The sequence below is a fragment of the Zootoca vivipara genome, chromosome 9, assembly GCF_965207765.1.
Source record: "Zootoca vivipara chromosome 9, rZooViv2.hap1.1, whole genome shotgun sequence".
In the NCBI taxonomy this organism is placed as follows: domain Eukaryota; kingdom Metazoa; phylum Chordata; class Lepidosauria; order Squamata; family Lacertidae; genus Zootoca; species Zootoca vivipara.
The window spans coordinates 38,910,958-38,926,295 of record NC_142592.1 but is presented as its reverse complement, the minus strand read 5'-3'; the positions used below and the strand labels follow the sequence as shown (position 1 = coordinate 38,926,295).

Genomic DNA, 15,338 nt, shown 5'->3' with positions numbered 1-15,338 from the left:
TTACGTCAGCCAGAGGCAAACGGACTGGGTGGATCGCCTGCCACTGGCAGAATTTGCCTACAACAATGCGGTGCACGTCTCCACAGGGGTGTCGCCCTTTAAGGCCAATTACGGGCGTGACCTCAGATCTTTCCCAGAGAGGGAGGGGGAGGAGGAGGAGGAAGGCCCACAGGCTGAGGATTGGGCAGAGGAACTGGAGACGGTGCACCAGCAGCTCAGAGAACACTTGGAGAGAGCCAAGGAAGCGTACAAGAGGGGGGCAGATCGCCACAGGCGACCGGGGGAGGTCATTAGGGTGGGGGACAAAGTTTGGTTGTCCTCGGAGGGCCTTCCCATCAGAGGGCGATGCAAAAAGCTGGCGCCCAGAAGGTTGGGCCCCTTCACGGTCACGCAACAGGTCAACCCGGTGGCATACAGGCTGGCACTGCCAGAGGACATGAGGGTGCACCCAGTGTTTCATAGATCGCTGCTGTCGCCGTACAGGGAAAGCAGCAGGCTCCGAGACAGCGAACAAACCCCTGAGGGAGGGGGGGAGAGGGAAGGCAGGGAGCAACTCAATGAGGCCACAGCCATCCTGGATTCAAGGTGGGGGGTGGGGGGACTGGAGTACCTCATGGCATGGGAGGATGCTCCACCGTCCCAGAATGAATGGGTCCCAGCCACTCAGATACAGGAGGAATTCCTGGTAGAAGAATTTCACGCCCTCTTTCCCCATAGACCCAAGCCCTGGCACATGGAAAGGGAGGGGGAGGGGGAGGAAGCACGGGAGAGCAGTTCACCATGGCGCTGGGAAGCGGAGTTTGAGGAACCAGAGGATGAGGTATGGGTGTCACCGAGATCCACCCAGTCAGAGGAAGGAGCAGATTGGCAGAACATTTTTACCCCCACCAGCTCTGACGCCACAGACTTTTTGGGATTCCCGTCCTCCCAGGCGGAAGGGGGGGGCTTGCAGGACTGGGGGGAGGTGTTCACACCAACGGGCTCGGAAAGCACTGAGTTCTTAGGCTTCCAGTCGTCACCGACACCTGGGGGGGACCTGGGGAGGGGTGAAGGAGAGCTTGGGAGGGGGGTGGATGTGAGGGACAGGGGATATCGCGAAGTCCCTCCCCTCCTGAGTTCAAGCCAATCCCCGAGCACAGGGGGAAGCAGAGAGAGTTCCGATTCCAGTGGGGAAGCAGGAAGTCGTGTCCGAGGCTCAGGCAAGGTAGAGGAGCCAGGGTCCCAGGTGGGACAGGAAGGGGCGAATAAGGGCGGGAGACCCATCCCCCCAACTCCGGAATTACGCAGAAAGAGGAGGGGAAAGAGGATGGGTCTGCCAAAGCTTTTGTGTTGGAGAAAGACGCGCCAAAAGCCATTAGGAGGTTCTGAAACCGACTGACCACATCACTCCGTGTAAATAGCAATGACTTAAGCACTGTAAATACGCAGCACCAATAAAAGAATAAAATGCAGAGCTGCGTAGCGTCGTTACTCTGAAGTAGTCCGCTCCGGCCACTGTGACAGGAGTCTATTTCAGTTGGAGAGAGCTTATTTTACTCAGTGTGGATGTGAGCATTGAGAGTAGATTACTGCTGATCTGTTACTGTTAATAAGGCAAAAGTTGATTATATAGGATTTGCAGAGAAATAAAGCTGTTTTATCTGCTTAACATACAAAGAATTGCCTTACTGACATTCCACTGAAACTTATGATGCCACTCAGAAACAAAAGTTTGTAGTTATAGCCTCTCCTGATATCACTTGAAGATCACATTCACTGCTTCATTATTCTGCTAGTTGTTAATGCGCTAATGAAACACTATTCTGAGCAGGTACAAAATTAAAATGTACTATATTTAATCTTCCTTAGTACAGTGTCCTCTAGCATCAATGCTTTAGCTGCTGTGACTGTAGAAGACCTCATTAAACCTTACCTCACATCACCCACTGAAAAGAAATTATCTTGGATTTCTATGGGGATGAGTAAGTCTATATCTTTTCAACCTTCAGGAGCCAAGTCTTTATTTTCTTCTCAGATATTATGGTGTTTATGTTTATAGTTTCCATTAATGTTGATAAAGTTAACATTATATTACTCTAACATGTTTTTATAGGTAACTTTTAAATATAATTAAAGGAATTTATTTAAATGAACTATTAGAATAATCAAGGTTGTTGTATTATTGACTGTCTTATAGAATTATCTTGCTTCTTGCTATTAAGCAGGTGCACAAGCCTATTCATATCATCTATTAAATATAGTACAGTCAGCTGTACAATCAGAAAATTAAGCAAGCAGGGCTTGCAAGCAGATATTCAATGCTGAAATTCAGTGTCAGTGTAATTTACAGCACAACACTATCCATCTTTACTCAGAACAGTGGCAGACTTTGGGCTTTCAAATTTCAGCTGTGCCTTGTGCAATGCCAAAATTTGGTGCACCCCCACCTTCTGTTCTCAGTCATTGTTGCAGCACCCCCTATGGCACCCTCTTGGCTCAACGCCCCCCCTCTGCTCAGAAGTAAGTGCAATTTTGCTCAATGGTGCATCTGTCAGTGCCATCTTAGGGGCCGTAGGAAGTGGTGTATGTGCTGCTCTGTCAGCAAAGAGGAGGTCTGTTGATGGGACAACACCTATCTCACCCAAAGGCCAGCATGAATTACCTGTTGCCAGCATTATATCACTGGTGGTGTGGCATGATGTCCCAGGGGCATGGCATGTTGGAGTGGCTATGGATCTGCAAGATGCAGGATCCCTCGTTACCCTGACACATTCAGAAAATGGTCCCCAAATTTCATTATTCCTAGGGCTCCCATTGTTAGATTTTTGGAGTACAGGCCTGTCCTCTTGCATTCTGTAAAGCTCTGTGGACATTGATGGTGCTCTGTTAATACCAAATAGCTAATATACTATTATTACTACTGCTGCTGCTACTGCTACTAACAACTGCAGCAGCAGTACCACAGAAGATTGCAATAGGCATGAAGCATAATATGGATGTAATATGTAAAGGCAGCATTAGTACACCAGGATTATATCTAACATTCCTGAAGTTTTGTAATGTTGTTGCTTGTTTCCAGCGGGCACAGTGGCTCATATAGATGAATGTGTGCCTAGCACAAACTACTAGTGTGCCTCACTGCAGGATTAGTGCATGGCTGTCGCTCCCTGACTGCAAATTATAGCCGTGTGGATGGTGGATAGTGAATCATGAAAATATCAAGCATTTATAAATCATTTGAGGACAGTTAACTCATCTATACACAGCAATCTCCTTAGAGGGTTAGATGAGGAATGTAAATTATTCATGTTGTGAACTTAACTACTAACACTCTAATTTACTTTGTAAGGACTAGTATTTCAACACGTAATTTCCAGTGGTGTCGATTTGTAGGTTTTGAAATATTTTTATGTGATTCTTTCCCAAAGCAAACAAGAACATGATCTTTTGTGGATTGTGATTATTCCTAGATATAATCCTAGCTGTTTTGTTATCAATCGTTGATTTGATATCAAGAGTCAGTGAAACAAAACCCACAGGGCAAAACCTGCAACGAGCGTTCTATAAATCTTGTGCAATACTTCTATAGTTTTTAATGGGTGCAAACTAAATTCACGGTTCGTGGATTGTAGGTGCAGAATTCCATAGGTGCCATTTGATGTTTCTTTATGTATCACTCATCTAGGTCTATTTTATGGTGGAGTATGTATTGCGATGGCTGCCTTGGCATCTCTTCTAGGAAGTTTGTTACAGGTAGGCGATTAATAATTCCTCAGTTCACGTTAATTGACTGGAAGAACAGGACAAACCAATGGATTAAGTTTTATTCGTTATACTCCAAACTGCTTACTTTGGCAATAGCCTTAAATTAGATCAAGTAATATAAGAAAATGGAGGACTGCAGCTAACTTGTTTTAAGATTGCAAACTTATATTCCGTCTAGAGCACACTATTTTTCATTTCATACTGGTGGGCCAATGTACTGGTGGGCCAATGAAATCAGTGTGACATTACGATAAAAGGCCAAACTATCACAGTAGTAGATTGGCTTTTTAAAGCCCCCTTTGAATCTCCTTTTTGAATGGATTTAGAAAAAATTGGTCCATAGTTACTATGATTAAGCTAATTTATTACAAAGGAATGCACCTAACCAGCCGAACAGATTTGTATAAAAATGGGTATTTTTCGCAATGTTTTGGAACAGTAAGTTTAATGATAATGTTCAACCTTATGTTACTTTCAATCTACTGTAACACTCTTGAGTATGTTTTCATCTTCAGTTTATTTCATTTATTTATTTATTTATTTATTTATTTATTTATTTATTTATTTATTTATTTATTTATTAAGAAAGGTAAACAAAAACTTTCAGGAGGGCTTGATAGAAAGAAAAAAGAGGCAAAGGGGCACTTGGCAAGAACCCTTTCCCTACGTAAAATAAAAAAATTCCTTCAGTAGCACCTTAAAGACCAACTAAGTTTATATTTTGGTATGAGCTTTCGTGTGCATGCACACTTCTTCAGATACACTGGAAACACGTGTCATTTATTTCCCTGCTCTAAATCACATGCCCCATAAATGGCTTTTGGCACCAATGGTAGCTAAGGAAAGTTAAGCATCCCCTGTCACTTCCGATTCTCTGTTATCAACTGTGCCTTCTTGAAGCAATGCTTAACCTGTTACTATCACCTGCGTACGTCAGCAGTAGTGTATATTCAGGATGTCTAGAAAGTGATTACAAGGAAGCTAAACATTGGTTTTCATTTTCTTAATGTTCAGTGGCACTGTTTTTGAGACCTGATCTTTGTAGCTTTACTCTTTCCTCAGGCAGCTCTCAGTATATTTGGCATGGTTGGTGGACCTCTCCTGGGACTGTTTTCTTTGGGCATCCTTTGTCCTTTTGCCAATCCTGTGGTAAGTGTTCTTCCTGTATTTTATTTATGACAGAAGAGCAGCCTGTTGTGTGTATGCTTGTATAGATGAATATACGGTATGTATTTATTTTCTATGCAACCTTTTTGATCCCAAAAGGTCCCTATGGTGAAATGCAAAGGGCACATATAAGCTTGACAAATGTCAGGCTAACAATATCAGCATTTCGCCTGAAAAACTTGTATCATATATGAAGGATTGTCTTTGTCTTAGGTGTCTACAGCCCGAAATGTGTGACTAACAGAATGTGTAGTTTAACCCTAAGTGGATTTCTTTCTTTTTTTAAAACATACTTTTTATTAATTTTACAAAATACAAAAAAAAAAAACGGTACATACATAAACACCTTTTCCACCTCCTTCCTACCCACCCACATGGGTCCTCCCCTGCCACAGAAGTATCCCATGTATGTGAACAGTCAGAGATGGTCCATTTTATGCTTGGATTTCTGTCCTCCTCCCCCTCCCCTGACCCCAAAGCCCCCCCTGCCACCAGGGAGCTCCAGCAAACCAGGGCAGTACGCAGGAGGCCATCCATCCAACCATCTATTGTCATACCAAAAAAAAAAGAAAAATAGAAATAGGAAAAAAGAGAAAAAAGAAAGGGCAAAAAAAGAGAAAAAAACAATACAAAACAGAAAATTTTTTCTTACATTCATAATTGTAAAACCATATTTTGTGGGCTTCCCCTCCCCCCCCTTCCCCGGTTTTCATCCCTTTTTTATCATCTGCAACAGTTTCTTACTTTATAATCTAATATTCAAATCACTGAAAAATCAAACTCCCATTTTATCTTCCCGTGCCTAATTTTTACTCCCTCTATAAGCCTCCATATTTTCACATTTTTCCAAAATCCATTCACTTTTAAAACTATAACTATTCTCAATTTAACCTTACATCCCCGATTACCGGCTCCACCCCCCCCAATCCAGCAAATTCCATAATCAGCAGACCAGTTATAAACCTGTTAATCCATCCTTATAATCACAACATCACTTTCCCTTCACCCCACCCCCTGTTTACAGTCTTTTGCCATCCAGGCCACCATACAGGACCCCTGAATTTCTTCTCTTCTCTGCATATTTTTTCCTTCTTCCCTGTGGGCGTTCTGGAGTTCCAATAATACCAATCGTGCCCCCCTCAAAGGCAGGGCACTCCATCCAACTTTTTGTAGAGTAAAGTCATCATTTTTTTCGTGGTGTGCTTCATTTTGTGTTGAATCATCACAGTCCTCATCTTCATCTTTTCCTTCCAAATCACAGTCACCATCATTGTCATTCTCACATTCATCTTTTTCAGTGTCAAAAGCTTCATCTTCTAAAAAATCATATTCTGCCATCACCATCTGAAATTTTTGCTGTAACTCTTGCCGTCGTGTCTCCTCTTGACATAGCTCTATTCTTGTTTCCCACATTAAGGTCAAAACAGACCGCTGGAACTCAGGGGAACACTTTTTTGTTGACATAATTCAATCCTGCCAAGGTCAAAACTTGTCACGTGGGGTGGAATATGATCACAGTTTATTTTCTCGACTCCATTTTAACAAGCTGGCTGCATTCTTCAAGTCTTATTAACAATAAAGTTCGAACTCACATTTCACAAACATTTAAACCAAAAAAGAAATTCCACAAAGTCCAGAAATACAAAGTGAAATAAAAATCGACTTATAAATCCTGATCAACTCACTGGGTTGTCTGGGCTGCCGGCTCCCGAGGAAAAGGAAGGTTTTTCTTAGCCTTTACCTCTTGCTGCAGGGCAGTCATAAACCACAGTCTCTCTCCCCTTTCACCCTGCATCAAAGGGGAGATTCTCTTTGATGCCTTTGAGGGATCCTTTTGAATTGCAAATCTCCTGTTTACGGCTTCGGGTTTCTATTTACTGTCTCTTTTGTTGCCGTGGGGGGGGGTGGCTTCCTCTTTTCTCCCCTCTCTCCCAGATCCAAATTGTTTTATAATCCAAATCGTGAGGTTACTTACAGTCTTTTCCAATCGTTTTATTTTCGGAAGAATCCAGCGCTCTCCGCCTTCGGCTTGAAGCTTCTCCCTGCTAGAATAACGTTGCCGCTCAAAATGGCCCCCGCGACTTCTACCCTCCTCGCTCCGGAGCTCTTATTAGAGCTAGCCGAAGAGTTGGGGAGTCCGGATTGGGGCTGTGCCGAGCAAATTTGCCCCCGGGACACCCTTCCCGAGGTTCTAAGGGGCGCAGCGTCGCTCTCGCTGCCCTCCCCACTCCTAGCAGGGACGGGACGAGACGAAACCCCGCCGATCGGCGCTGGCGCTGAACCCGGAAGCCCCTAAGTGGATTTCTTTCCTGTGTTTTGAAATAACAATGGAGCATGGGGGATAATACAGGTTGCTTTTATTTCCCTCATATTTCCCTTTTCTTTAAAGTTTGAATAAGATTGATCTTTCTGTTTTATAGGGTGCATTTGTAGGTCTCATTGGGGGATTTACAGCGTCCCTTTGGGTTGGAATTGGAGCTCAAATTTACCCTCCGCTTCCCAGTACTGCCATGCCATTAAATCTTTCAACTGCAGGCTGCAACATAAGCACCCTAGGCACAGAAAACTACTGGAATGTCTCCTTAGAAACTCAAGCTAATGAGAGGTAAATAGTAGATCTGTCAAATGTTATTTGTTGCTGACACATGTTACTGTTCTTTGCCCTATAGCGTCTGATCAAAATGCAATCACATTAGAAGTTTTTTTCTGTTTGCATTGTTGGGAGGTGGATAAGGACATTGTTTTGCAAATCACACACAGAGAAAAGAGTAAGATAATTAAAAACAATTAAAAATGCAAATACAACAAATACATTTAAAACAGGACTAAAACCATAACAAGTGAACACTCATAGTAAAGACCCATTTATCCAGTTGGATAAAGCCTGTTGGATAAAAAAATGTATTCAATTGCTAGGTTTTCACTGAAGTCTTTCTCTGGATGTTCAGTTTTATTGGCTATTGATGATGTTTAATTTGTATTATTTATCATTGTTTGAAAACCTCTTAACAACAATATTTAAATTAAGTAAGGAATACATATTAGTTTCCATTTTCAGATTTACATTGTAGAAAAATAACAATATATCTATCTGTTTTCCCCCTGCAGACCTGTCCTTGCAGATTATTGGTATTCCTTATCTTATCTGTACTTTAGCACAATTGGAACCCTGGTCACAGTTGCTGTGGGAATAGTTGTCAGCCTTTCAACAGGTATGTTAATCGGTTTTGATTTTATTGAAGTAAAAATTATTTTCTGAAAGAAACAACTCTCACATCTCTATATAAACAGCTCATTCAGTTAACTAAAAAGAAGGCCTTCTACCAAGTGGAATGACAAAGGTGGAATGCTTTATTGCTCTTTTGTCCACTTGCTGAGTTCCCATTGTGGCACAGAAGGCTATTTCATTTCTCTGCAGGTAGCATAGCAACCAAGCAGGCTGGCAGATGACAGGCCCTTCTGATTCAGCTAGGGATGGAAGAAGGCCTCATTTCCCCATTTGCTCTGTATTTGTCACATGCAACACTGTTTCTGTTGTTCTGCAGTTCATCTTTCACCCAAAACTACATTACAGTATTTATTTCATTGTCTGATACGGTGAAACTGGGTAAATTACTTAAGTTACATTGTCATTTCATTATTCCACTCTATTAATTTCAGTGCAAAGGAAAAGCAATGCAAATACTGTAGAGGAAAAATATGTAATTACAAGAAACAACAGCAAATACTGATAATTTTTGATGGATTTATTTGTTTTCTGCATAAGCGAACATTGACAATTTCCACTCCTGTTTGTTTTCATCACAATTTTCTGACAATCCTTATTTCAGCTAGCCATTACTCTTGATTTGGTTCTTGCCTAATCTGTTATGTTGCTCTTTTTTGTTACCTGTTAGTGTTTTAAACTTTTAATTTTACTGTTTTATTCATGTAACTCACATTGGATGCCCCTATTTTAAACAGAAATCCAAGGTATATATATTTTTCAAGAATTAATTAATTTTATTTAATTTATTTCTATCCTAGCTTTCATCTAAGGAGCTCAAGGCAGCATATATGGTTTCCCCCCACATAAACATTATTTGTAATAATCTCAGTGCTTTGGATGGGCCTCTTTATCCTGGCTGAGATTTTCAGGAACACTCTATTTGTATCTTTTGTAAATTATTTTTAATGTTGCATTTTAAATTGTTGTAACCTGGACCGGGAGCTTAGGGTAAAGTATGGGTAATAAATTAAAGTAATAATATAACAACTACGAATTGGATGTTTTTCAGGAGGGTTACGGCAGACTGTGGATCGGAAATTCATGCTCACCAAAGAGGATTTTTTGTCTAATTTCTCATTTTTGAAACCTAAACAAGTAAGTTTAGTTTTCTATTTCATTCTTCTTGGGCAGTAAAAGTTCCATGTTTATTAGGAGCTGCATTTTATCCTAGTAAGTGGGAAGGGATATTTGGGGAGTTTCTTGAGGGTGTACCATTGTTCCCAGATGGTAGCCGTCATGAATGAATGAACTTCACTAAAAGTATGTGGTGGGAAGGGTATGGGATGGAACAGAATGAAGTAACCATGGCTGGTTAGCTAGCTCGAACCCAGAACCAGGAGGACTTAACATTGCAACATTTTACTAAAGTTCCCGCTGACAGTCTTATAAAGATCAGCAAATATACTGTGCCATGAATGTTCACATGCAGATGTCTTCTGTATCAGATACATGATGTAATTTGGATATTTCAACATTATATGTATTGATTTTCATGTGATATCTTTATTTACATGCAGAGTAATACAAAGGTGGGAGACGGGGATAACCAAAGGCAAACAAACTACCCTTTCCTGTGCCTAGCTGCACTCACTGTGACTGAGTGGAAAGTGTGCATATAGGGAGCTGTCTTATGCCAAGCCTGAGGCTGGTTCATCTAGCTCAGAATAGTTTCCCAGCCACATCTGAAGGCAACGAAGATTCTAACTTGGGACATTTTGCATGCTAAGCATGTGCACAACCATTATCAAGGCCAGACCACCCATGGGGCAAGCAGGAAACCCACAAGCAGAATCCACTGGGGCAGTTGATTCCAGTTGTTGATCTTTCTTTCCCCCCTCCTCCTCGATCGTGATGTAGATCTTCCCTCATTTCTTCTCCCCTCATGGGTAGAAGACTGCCATTTTGGGGTCTGCCCCAGGTGCCATGGGAGCTGCATTTTCCCTCCTATTGCTTCTATTCATTAATGGGAAGGAAATAAACTGCATCAGTTTGTCCCCCACTTCTAAGGACATGTCAACGGAAGGGCATTGAACCTTGCTGATCCACAGTGTCCTGGCATGACCCCAAGATGACCTCTTTTTGCACTGGCTACAGACTTTTTCCACAGCCATATAGAGGAGTCCTGAAAAATCAGATAAGATAATATTTTCCTGCCATCAGAGAGGGAGACTTGATGCCCTCCCAGGAATGTACTCAATAACCACACGAGATGTAACTGGCTGCACTCTTCCAAAATAAAATATGGCATACTATTCACTGTATCATATAAATTTCAACAGAAATGAGCCATAAAATTCAATGAAACAAGCAGAAGACCCAGTGGATCAGTTCTTAGGTCAGGTCTAGACAATGGTACATGTCTGTTCCACCTGCGTCAGTTCATAAAGTCCCAGCAATAACAAGTAGTTCCAGTTCACAGAATTCTATTCCAAAGACAAGGATTTCCGGAATATAAACCTTGTTTCGCCGTCCTGGGCTTCATCCGTAGTACAGGTTCAAAAGTGATGTAACAAGATAGTAGATCTGTGTCAGAGTAGCAGCTGCGATCAGGAATGTAGCCATGGTTTATCCAGTACATATTCTTTATGAAACCTGGGAAGACCTTGAGGTGTGGAGTGTTGGGTCAGCCGGGGGCAGGAACAATCCACAGCCATAATGCAGGAACGAATCCAGCCAGTCTCTCCCATCAGTGTTCAGCGTGCAGCTCTAGGGAGTTCCAAAAGCCCTTCCCGACGATTTATTACGACTGCGATTTATTACGCAGCCCTGTTTAGGGAAGCTTTTAATGTTTGATGGATTTCTGTATTTTAATATTTTGTTGGAAGCTGCCCAGAGTGGCTGGGGGAACCAAGCCAGATGGGCGGGGTATAAATAAATTATTATTATTATTATTATTATTATTATTATTATTATTATTATCATGTATTGGACACAGGGGACATATTCAGAGTCCAGCAGAGATAAAACGCAGATGGAGCCAGGCTGAGGTTGTGTACTAAAAGCTACTTTATTAAGCATAAGGCAGAACAAAACAAAAACATGTCTCCTCTTGCTGAGAGAAGTCCAAAGGAAAACCCCAAAACAAACAGAAACAGAATACAGCAAACATCCGCTCCCATGATTCCAACAATCTTTGCTGGAATGCATAACACAGGCATGTGACCTGCACAGTGAGAGGAATAGAAACCTAATGGAGTTCATGTCTTACTGTGTTTACATTTGTAAAAATATTCCTGTGTTAGCTGTAATCATGTAGTGAGCAAGTTGTCAGCAGCATAGTGAACCAAACATTACTGCTAGACATCTGAAAAAGCAGGAGAAGGCCATTTTTGCTTTGTCATGTGTCCATGAAGTGAACCCCTGTACACATTACCGGTATATCATTAGACAGTAGCAATGCAGGAAATAGTCATGTGGCCCACCACAAACACATATAAGAAATGCAAAGGATGAACTGATATATGGTCAGAATTTTCCTGTGTAGGTGAAAATAAATCAAAACAAAAAACAAAAAAAAACCACCAAAATGCATAGAGAAGATTGTGTAAGGAGTTTATTGCCATGATTATACAGAATTTGGAAGAGATATCAAACCACATGCAAGAAATTTACACTTTATCTAGTGAGTTTATCAAAAGTTTAGTTGGTAAAAATATTGAAGATTCTTCAAATATATTTATTTACTGTAATCATAAACAGGTGTTGCATGGGGCTCTAGTTTTTATCCATCAAAGACATTGATCATGCTCAAACTATTGTTAGTTTCAACAGTTGTGCAGGCAACATGAGATGCTCCCAGACCAATCCATGTATATTATTAAAGAAACAGCTGTGGCAGTGTTGTACAGAAATATCTTATGAGAATATTCTTGCTTTAGTGTAAAATGGTATATTGGAATTACATAAGGGACCAAAGCTGCTAAAGAATGATCTGTAACATAACCCCTTGGGAAGGTAGAACCTGTCAAACAAGTTTTGCTAACAGCAGTTTTGTGCAATGCTTTTTGTTTCAAATAAATCTACTAGGCTTCCTTGTCTAATCCACCAACAGAATTAAAACAGAGAAATAGCTCTCTCTAGCGGTCATATATCTTAAAGCTCATGCCAAGATTCCATTATTATGTCATCTTTTCTCACAACTGTTGGCCTGAACAATAGAAGTAATTTCTTTTTATGCCAGGTGAAAATAGTGTCTGGGTGGAATTTAGGAAAATAGGTTGTTTGCCTAAAAAAAAGCTCAACTTTAGTGTCCTGAATTTTACTTCTAGAAATATGGCAACCCTATTTTATGTTATTTGTATCAGTGTTTCTAAAGCTATGGGAAGGGAAGGGCAGCTTTACAGCAACTTTCATCCATAATGGATGACGACAAAGATCCTTCTATTTTCTTAGGATTTAAAATGTATTGTTATTTGAACATAGTGTAATTTATTATATTTTATTTTGGTTGCTGCATTTTATTATGTTTTTGTAAAACACCCTGGAATGACATAAATCATTATATATTTATAACGAAAGCTTTACTCCTCAAAGTAAAATTCTAATTATTTTTTTCAGGATGAGAAAATTAAAGTTTTAAACTGGAAACCATTCCCTGTGACAGATGAAGGAACTGACAATCCAGCTTTCAATCATATTGAAATGGATTTCACAGATAATAAAGAAAAAGTCAACGGTGCTCATATATGAAAATCACATTGACTCTTCATTGAAGTTGGCAGCTACTTGACATTTATGCTTATGAATGGAGAATAAAATTTAACTAATGACCCCCCCCCCACACACACAATAGTCATTACTACTGTGAGACATTTTATTTGCCCACACTATCCAGGACTTCGGACAAATCCTACCTGAACTTCACACCATCTTGAAGGAAGTAATATATTGGACAATATGAAAAAAGTGGAAGTACAGTACTAAGAGGCAAATTTTGGAAATTAAAATGTAACTCAATATGCAATGAGAACTGACTTGTGGATATGCCTGACCATTTTACTTACCTACTTCAGGTTGCAGTCCTATGCACACTTACTTGGGAGTAAGCTTCAATAATCGAGTGTTATGGTAGCATCTTCCACAATGTGCTACACTACAGATTTTGTTGTCTTTTGTATGTTCTTCCCTCCTTTTCTCTTTTGCATCCTATTACATTCACTCTGCTGTCTTGGTAAACTACTTCTTCCCTCTTTGCCTTGTACTTTCAACCTTTCTGCCATAATCCACACAATTTGATATTCTCCAGATGTCCCCCCTGCATAGGTGAAAACTGCCCTAATTCCTCTTATCAGTGCTGCCATTACATATTTTGCTGTTACAACATTAGCATTAAATGCTTCTAAAAAGAAGTCTAATTCTTCTTCTTCATCTTAAGAAAATAAGCCTTATTCATTAAAATCCCTTTTTATAACATTCATTCTATTCGTCGACTTCCTCATTGCCTGACCTCACAATAAGGTCTACTGTTCCTAAATCTTATTTATATTTATATTTGCCTTGTCTTCGACATTAATAATTGTATTTTATATTTTACTGTGTAATTTTGGCTACACTTTATGTCAAATATGATGTGCTTCTCATTCAAAGTGAATATCCGAGCTTCATTTGAAACTCTCCGGGATACTGAATATTTTGCCCTTCAGTTGTGGTTAGATTTTGCAAAATTTAATAAAAGACCTTCATTGTCTCTGTTTACACTGACTTTTTCCTCAGCCACATGCTCCTCTACAACACAAATAGATTGCTCAGGTTCAGGAGGGGAGCAATCCCTTTCCCCACTACTTGCTTTTAATAGACACTGCCCCTAAGGAAAAACCTTTTCCTAGTTTTACTTTTTGAAAATCTTTTTTTCAGTCAGTGCTCTTTTCCCCTCTCTTATTTTTCTCTTCCTCAAAGTTTCTAACTGTCTGATCATTCTTGGAAACGGCTCACATTCGCTGCGTTTCTTGGACTTTGTTTTTGCTAGGAGTTGTTCATACTAATTTTTACAGCCCCCTTTCTAGCCTTTGTCTTACCTTGATTATTTCTTTTGACCCTATACTGTAGTTCAAAATGTCTTATTTGGGGAAGCTATTAGAGAAAGAGATGTGGGTAGTGCTGTGGTCTAAACCACAGAGCCTAGAGCTTGCCGATCAGAAGGTCGGCAGTGAGCTCCTGTTGCTCGGTCCCAGCTCCTGCCCACATACCCTGAAAATAAGATATACCCATAAAATAAGCCGTAGCAGGATTTCTAAGCATTTGTGCAATATAAGCCATACCTCGAAAATAAGACATGGTGATAGGTGCAGTTCTACAGGGCGCCAAGGAAGAGGCGAGGCTGGACGCGAAATAATAAAAAATAAAACATCCCCTGAAAATAAGCCATAGTGTGTCTTATTGAGGAAAAATAAATATAAGACAGTGTCTTATTTTCAGGGAAACACGGTAGCAGTTCGAAAGCACATCAAAGTGCAAGTAAATAAATAGGTACCACTCCGGCGAGAAGGTAAACGCCGTTTCCGTGCGCTGCTCTGGTTCGCCAGAAGCGGCTTAGTCATGCTGGCCACATGACCCGGAAGACAGACAAACACCGGCTCCCTTGGCCAGTAAAGCGAGATGAGCACCGCAACCCCAGAGTCATCCGCGACTGGAGCTAATGGTCAGGGGTACCTTTACCTTTATTAGAGAAAGCTTCTGACTCTAATATTTTTGTAGCAGCTATTTTAGTTTCTGTAGCTTTCTTAAAATGTCCCACTGCAACCTAACTTACTTTGAAAGAACTGTTGTTTGCTGCTTTAATTTTAATCCCCATTTTGTTATTGTAGCTTTTGCTGTTTGTTTTTCATCTGCTTTGAAGTGTTCTTCTTGGCCTATTTCTAACAATTCACTTTCTAGTAAAGTTTTACAGTGTTTAAAGAACCTTCTTCCTGTATTGTAACACTCCGTTTCCCCTCTTTTCTTTATCAAAGGTTGCTGACCTATGGGTTTTCATCCCTGGCAGCCATTTTGCCTGCAGCCTCCTTCCCTGTCTCTCTCTAGGAAGTTTTATTTTACCTGTTTGAATTGTGTAGTCCCTTTTACTCTCTCCAGAAGCTTGATCATTTCTGCTTACTTTATCACTCTATCTAGTGACCTACTTTCTTAAGCTTCCCCCTTTCTCTTAACCCCCCCCCCCACCAGG

At 40.6% G+C, this 15,338-nt stretch overlaps 1 protein-coding gene across 1 annotated transcript in view; it reads left to right on the top strand.

The window, feature by feature from the left end:
- Positions 1-13,865, top strand: part of LOC118091451 (sodium-coupled monocarboxylate transporter 1) — a 32,932-nt gene extending 19,067 nt beyond the window's left edge. Inside the window, exons 9-15 of the mRNA XM_035128471.3 lie at positions 1,849-1,961; positions 3,665-3,732; positions 4,807-4,893; positions 7,332-7,516; positions 8,020-8,123; positions 9,189-9,274; positions 12,737-13,865. Of these exons, the coding sequence (XP_034984362.2) occupies positions 1,849-1,961; positions 3,665-3,732; positions 4,807-4,893; positions 7,332-7,516; positions 8,020-8,123; positions 9,189-9,274; positions 12,737-12,868 (775 nt within the window). The 3' untranslated portion in view covers positions 12,869-13,865. The remainder of the gene's footprint in view (positions 1-1,848; positions 1,962-3,664; positions 3,733-4,806; positions 4,894-7,331; positions 7,517-8,019; positions 8,124-9,188; positions 9,275-12,736) is intronic.
- The last annotated feature ends 1,473 nt before the right edge of the window (positions 13,866-15,338 follow it).